The 7,344-nt window shown below is 34.7% G+C and overlaps 1 protein-coding gene across 1 annotated transcript; it reads left to right on the top strand.

Annotated features, from left to right (window-relative positions):
* The first annotated feature begins 4,533 nt into the window (after window positions 1–4,533).
* On the top strand, window positions 4,534–7,013 carry LOC107757784 (G-protein coupled receptor 55-like). Its single transcript, XM_016575360.1, has 2 exons — window positions 4,534–4,736; window positions 6,132–7,013. Exons 1-2 carry the CDS (start codon window positions 4,734–4,736, stop codon window positions 7,011–7,013), a joined length of 885 nt encoding a protein of 294 aa, XP_016430846.1. The 5' UTR covers window positions 4,534–4,733.
* The last annotated feature ends 331 nt before the right edge of the window (window positions 7,014–7,344 follow it).

Below are 7,344 nucleotides of genomic sequence, written 5' to 3'. Positions count from 1 at the left end.
ACACACACAAAAATAGACTAAATGACACACTCGTGTAAAAAGGAACCTGTAGACTGAAAAAACTCCATGTGCAGAACTTACTATAAATGCTTATCGCAGAAACCCGTCCTGGGTCAGAGCGGATGTCTTTATATGTGTCTGAAATCCTTCTCTATGGAGCGCCAGTGTATATATATATGATAAATAAATAAATATTGCTGGATTAGTACCAGGAAGAGTCCAAAAATAACAAATATAATAATTGATATGCCTCTGGAATAGCCTTCTTGATAACGTTCGGGGTTCAGACACACTCTCTCTGTTTAAATCTAGAAGACACATCAAATATTGTAGAAACTTAATTTGTGCTGTAAAGTTGCTTTGCAATGATTTGTATCGTGAAAAGCGCTGTACAAATAAACTTTAATTGAATTGAATAATAACTAAAATAAAATAAAATTAAAAAAAAGTTAAAGATTGGCTTTGGTGGGTCAATAAATTTACTTGTGAGCTGAGGGCAAAATTAATGCATATATTAATGCAAATATAATATATTTGTCTGCAATATGCCTCAAAAAGCAGTAAAGTTTGATTGAATATTTTGATTGATTTGATATATGCAGGTTTATATAGCCTACCTGATTTTCCTTCAGAAGTGTTCAGCTGACCTACTTTAGATGTTCCATCATAGAAAAAAGATGCCACAGCCGTTCAGTACAGACCATTCCTGAAAGAGAGAAATCGGTCATCCATTTTCACCCTCTTTCGAATCACAGAGACCCCAGACTCTGACCCTGGACAGTGTTGTAATTATTGGCCACTTTTTTTCCCCAAGCACTTTTCTAAAGATGCGAAGAAAAGCAATTTTGAGATACAATAAAAAGAAAACATTGCTCTGATTCACTACATTCAGACTAGAATGTGGCACATGAACAAATAAAGAAAGAAAACAGAGTGTGAGAGAGAGAGAATAGAAAAAAAAACAGTAGAAAAAAAGACACGAAGTTGTATTGTGTTTAAAGGGTTAGTTCACCCAAAAATGAAAATTCTGTCATTAATTACTCACCCTCATGTCGTTCCAACCCCGTAAGACATTTGTTCATCTTCGGAACACAAATTAAGATATTTTTGATGGAATCTGAGAGCTGTCTGACCCTGCATAGACAGCAATACAACTGAAATGTTCCCAAGTCCAGAAACGTAGCAAGGAGATCTGTAAAATAATCCATGTGACATCAGGGGTTCAACAGTAATTTTACGAAGCTACGAGAATACTTTTTGTGCGCAAAAGAAAAAAAACAAAAAGACTTTACTCAACAATTCGTCTTCTCCGCGTCACCTTGTAGCATATACCAGATGTGTAGAGGTTAATTAGTCAGTCACATTCATTAAGTGTTGCACAGAAACATAAAATAGTTAATAAAACACAAAATCATCAAATTTACCTAGACATGAACAAATATGACAGGTAGATTTGAACAAGATTGCAGCAAGATACTTGTCGACTGTTGTGTAGCATCCATGAATGATGTTCCTATTTGTCCCATCAGCGAGCAGGTATGTCTCTTCAAGGTATTCTTCTTGTTAGTGCCTGCAGATCAAAGACAAAAATAACACTCAAGGTCAGCTCTCCAATTGATCTTATGTTAGTCTTTCATATACAACACATCTGGCAATATTTTGAGGCAGACAATAGTGACAGAAATGTCCAAATGTACCTTTTTGAAGATGTTTTTCAGCTTGATAGGAGGACATGTTTCCAGGTCCCTTGCAGCCTTGTGGTGATGGTGTAATCAAATGTAGTAGGAGACAAATTGATGCAATATCGCTGTCCCACTCTAAATAACAGATAAGGCAACTTCGGCAAAACATGCATTAACACAGAATATACTGTAGATAATGCATGAATATAGATAATCTTATTCTGAAATAGAGTCTAACCTTAAACATCGGTTTCATCCTCCTTTACAGCTGATTCCGAGGTCAATCGTGCATGTCTTTAAAGGTCTTGGGAGAAGTAAGGAACTTGGTTTCTTGGAAGAAGAAAAAAAATTAATCACAACAATATCTCTCTGAGGAACCATTCTGCTAAGTTGATTGTGTAGTCACACAGTGGCTCTGTTCACACCTGGCATTAGCACCCATTTTGGGTGATGCACAAGTGAACAGACACAAGACGCATATGGCCACATTCTTTTTTTACAGGGTTAGTTAAAAAATGAAAATTCCATCGTTTGCGCAGCCAAGACTTTCATTATCTTTGAAAAACAATTGAAGATATTTTAATAGAATATAAGATTTCTGTCCCTTAAATGACGGTGCAATCAAGTCTCTTCAGAAATTAAAAAAATAAATAAAATTTTTATCCTTTTTCAATAGAATTGGCCCAGACTTCTGCCGTGTCAAGTGAAGGAAGCTCCTCTCATAAGATTGCAAACTGTGATTTGATGATCTGAAACATTAAAGTGTGACAAACATGCAAAAAAATAAGAAATCAGGAAGGGGGCCAACACTTTTTCACACCACTGTATATGTTATTCTATGTGCAGTACAAATTTAAAACACACAAATGAATATGAAAAATTAAAGTTTAACTGGGCAGCCACACAATATCTGCTTATGTTCACACCTGGAATTTACTAGTTATCAATTTAAGATATCAAACTGCAAAAAGAGAAATGGTTAGTTGACCCAAAAATGAAATATTGTCATCATTTCTCACTCTCTGTCATTCCAAACCTGCAAGACTTTCATTCATTTTCTAAACACAAGTGAAGATATTTTAAATGAAACCTGAGAGATTTCTGTCCTTCCGTCGACAGTCTACACAACTACCACTTTGATACTTCAAGAAGTTCATAAAGAGATCATAAAACTCATTCAAATGTATTGAGCGGTTTAGTCCACATTTTCTGAAGAGACTTGATCGATTTATACCATGAACCGATTGAATTTTTTATTTTTCACATTTGAACATTGATCAGGGAACATAAACAGAAAAACAGAAAATTGGGACTAAACCACATGATATGTATGGAATAGTTCTCTTTATGGATTAGATCTCTATTATTATTCCGCGAATAACTGCAATTGATACAATGAACAGATTGAATTTTTTATTTTTCACATTTGAACATTGATCAGGGAACATAAACAGAAAAACAGAAAATTGGGACTAAACCACATGATATGTACGGATTAGTTCTCTTTATGGATTAGATCTCTATTACTATTCCGCGAATAACTGCAAGTGCAGATTTCAAACAGAGATGGCGACAAAGAGGCATAATGAAGATATTTTAAATGAGAAAATTTCCTTACATCGACAATCTACACAACTACCACTTTGATACTTCAAGAAGTTCATAAAGAGATCATAAAACTCATTCAAATGTATTGAGCGGTTTAGTCCACATTTTCTGAAGAGACTTGATCGCTTTATACAATGAACAGATTGAATTTTTTATTTTTCACATTTGAACATTGATCAGGGAACATAAACAGAAAAACAGAAAATTGGGACTAAACCACATGATATGTACGGATTAGTTCTCTTTATGGATTAGATCTCTATTACTATTCCGCGAATAACTGCAAGTGCAGATTTCAAACAGAGATGGCGACAAAGAGGCATAATTTACGGACTGCAGCTTTAATATTTTGAATTTGGTTTTATTTTTATATTTTCTGTTTTGATTTTAATTTCAGTTAAAGTTTTACTATTTTACTGTGTGCTTTGTCATTTTTAAAAAAATATGTCTATACATAGTTTTTTTTTAAATAATTTTTTATTTCAGTTTTAGTTTTAGTTATTGTTGTAGCCTATATTGTTGTAGTATATTGTTGAATCTAGTTGTTGTATTGTATCCAGCAAGTTAAACTAAATGAAAATGAGAAATGTTGCCTTGGCTATATATATGTATATATACACACACACACACACACACACGAAACACTCTGCACAACCTCGCAACCACAACCACTAAATCAACCATCATGCCATGGTGTTTTAAATGAGAAAGCACCACTCTTTTCCCCCCCCCATATATGTACATTTCACAATAACATTTTTTCAAATGATTCGTTCAAATGGCTGATTCATTCAGGAACGAAGCAAGTGACTGTCTTTATGAATTTTACTGTGTGCTTTGTCATTTTTTAAAAAATATGTCTATACATAGTTTTTTTTAAAATAATTTTTTATTTCAGTTTTAGTTTTAGTTATTGTTGTAGCCTATATTGTTGTAGTATATTGTTGAATCTAGTTGTTGTATTGTATCCAGCAAGTTAAACTAAATGAAAATGAGAAATGTTGCCTCGTTTCTATATATATATATATACACACACACACACACACACACGAAACACTCTGCACAACCTCGCAACCACAACCACTAAATCAACCATCATGCCATGGTGTTTTAAATGAGAAAGCACCACTCTTTTCCCCCCCCATATATGTACATTTCACAATAACATTTTTTCAAATGATTCGTTCAAACGGCTGATTCATTCAGGAACGAAGCAAGTGACTGTCTTTATGAATGGGTCATTTAATCATTGACTCACTAGATTCCTTCAAAAATGCAGATCATTGATTCAGCATCAGCAGAGGAAATAGTCAGGCTGTCAGGTCATGCAACAGACAGCCTACTCATTTCAGTTCTTCAAAACGCAGCACTTGTCACAGCATCGAGAACAGCGGTGCTGACAGACTCACAGGCTTTTTTTGAGAGAAGAACAAGCTATAAATCATGGTGAGTCGTTCTTGTTGTCAATCAGGGAAATGTAACTGAAAGTAAAACAAAAGAAAGAAAAATTATTCAAGTAGCAGTCAAGCTTGTTTTATTAACATGACAACTTATGGTTTTTAAGTGAAAGAATTTAAATTCAAGGGATTACAGAAGAGTTGACAGAAGTCATGTTGATTAACTTCACCATAATTATTGAAAACATCTAGCTGGTATTATTGTTAATTACATATAATTCATATTCATGGTAATTTTAATGCCACATTTATTTATATAGCAAATCAGAATTTACCAAAGTGCTTTACAATAATAAAAAAGGGCTAAAGTACAATATTAATAAAATAAAGTGCTAATTAACAGAAAGAGCAAATACTAACTCATATAACAAATTCTCTACGAATAAATTATCTGTAATCATACACACTGTATCAGGAATATACTGCCAGTTTTTATTATTAAAGATGTGAGATCATAAAAAAACTTGAACATGATTTTGTATTTAGAGCTTTAAAGCAGAAGATTACATATCAAAAAAGGCATTACCTAATAATTTGAAGTCACAACATTTTATAATAAACAACTTTAGCAATTTTCTTTGGTGAATCAACTTATTATTCATTACAAACCTATTGCTTGTTAAAGCATTGCCTATAACCTCAAAATGCTACACTTCCTGTCCTCATCTACGCATTTAAAAATACTGATTTCAAACCACAGTGGGGTTTTTTCTTTTCTTGCTGCATGTTTTACTGTGCTTATCTGCACATTCCTCTCTATAATCGACATAAAGTACAGTGGCCTAGGAAGTATATTTATATATATATTTAAGTCACATTTAAAAAATGTCACTATCATTGCATTAGATAACAAGATATCACACCATGTGGTATTTAATTCTGCACAAAAAGCACAATTTCCAAGGTAAATGACAAGGTAAAGTTTGTTCTTTAAATGATAAAACAATAGATACACTGTTCATCAAAATGTATTTGTACACTGGTTGTGAAATGCCAGTGGAACCTGCTTATTAATATGATGAAATACAACCCACTTCTAACTTCATACATCCACCAAAACAACTAAAAGATACTGACCAAAATAGTTCTGAGAAAAGATGCAACAGCATTTGTTTGACACTTGCTTTGAGATCTAATCTAATTCAAAAATGAGCAAAAATAATGACAAAAAAGTGAAGTTAGTGTCGGAAAATAGCTTACCCTGCAGCATTTGAGCTCGTGCATTTGAATATTTTGCGTGTAATGATGACATTCAGATATTTTCAGTGCAGTCTGAGTGACTGTGCAAACGTTGTTGTGATGTCTTCAAAATTGTGAAACCTCTGCAAGCAGCTTCCTTAAATGACCACTAAGCCTTTGCACAATCTCATTGGCTCTCTTTTAGGTTGAATATAACTGCAGTGTGGTGTTGAACCACACAGACGCAGCGTTCAGACTGTTTGAACGTGCGGCCTACATACCTGTCTTCATAGTGGGCCTTTCCTTCAACATCACGGCTCTGTGTATCTTCTGTCGCCTCAAGCGCTGGACAGACATGCATATCTACATGTTCAACCTGCTGGCTGCCGATTTCCTGGCCATTATTTTCCTACCTTTCAGAATATTAGAAGCCTTCTGCCCAATAAAACCGAGTGAATTGTGTACATTCCTGCTGTGCACCCAATACTCCAACATGTACAGCAGCATCTTCACCATTACAGCCATCAGCATTCACCGATTTATAGCTGTCAGGTTTCCGTTTCTGACCAAAGCACTGGCCTCCAAAAGTAAGATGATTGCCATTTCAAAGTGCATCTTCATCTGGGTGATCATAGCGGTGATCTGTGTTATTAACCAGGAAGACCTCGTCAAAGAAAAATTAGAGACCTGCTATGACCGAATACTGGCAAAAAAGCTCCAAAACCACTTTATCTTGCTTTTAGAGATTTTAGGGTATCTTATTCCAGTGCTCGTCGTCATATTTTGCTCCACACAAACCATCTACATCCTGGTCAGATCCCTTCGGAATGTCCAAGGCAGGGATAGAGCGGAAAGGAAAAACATTGCTGCTGTTATCACCGCGAACATGTTCACATTCATAGTTTGCTTCACGCCTGTTCATATTGGTCTTTTGTTGCAGTTTTTATCAGATGATTCAGGCAAAGACTTTGTGCACGTGTTTCTGGATGTTGCCGAGTGGATCGCTATTACCAACTGCTGTCTGGATTCTATTGGCTATTACTTTCTGCTGAAAAGAGTTAATAAAATAAACAAGAGATCACATTGAATGGTAAATGTTAGCTAAAATAGAGTCTGTTGATCTAGATTAGATTGAGGCAAGTCCCCGTTATATGTGAGAAACACAATATAATAAAGGCTGGTTTACATCAGACTGTCTACCATTACAAAACATTAGTCTTACCATGGTTGCAAGATTTACCACGGTCATAATGGAAATAAAATAGTATCATGGTAGGCCTATATATAGTGGCATGCGAACGTTTGGGAACCCGTTGCAGAATCTGTGAAAATGTGAATAATTTTAACAAAATAAGAGAGATCATACAAAATGCATGTTCTTTTTTTTATTTGGTACTGTCCTGAGTAAGATATTTTAT

Source organism: Sinocyclocheilus rhinocerous, unplaced genomic scaffold, assembly GCF_001515625.1.
Source record: "Sinocyclocheilus rhinocerous isolate Xijiao unplaced genomic scaffold, SAMN03320098_v1.1 scaffold112, whole genome shotgun sequence".
NCBI classification, from domain to species: Eukaryota; Metazoa; Chordata; class Actinopteri; order Cypriniformes; family Cyprinidae; genus Sinocyclocheilus; species Sinocyclocheilus rhinocerous.
This window is presented reverse-complemented; position numbering and strand designations above follow the sequence as displayed.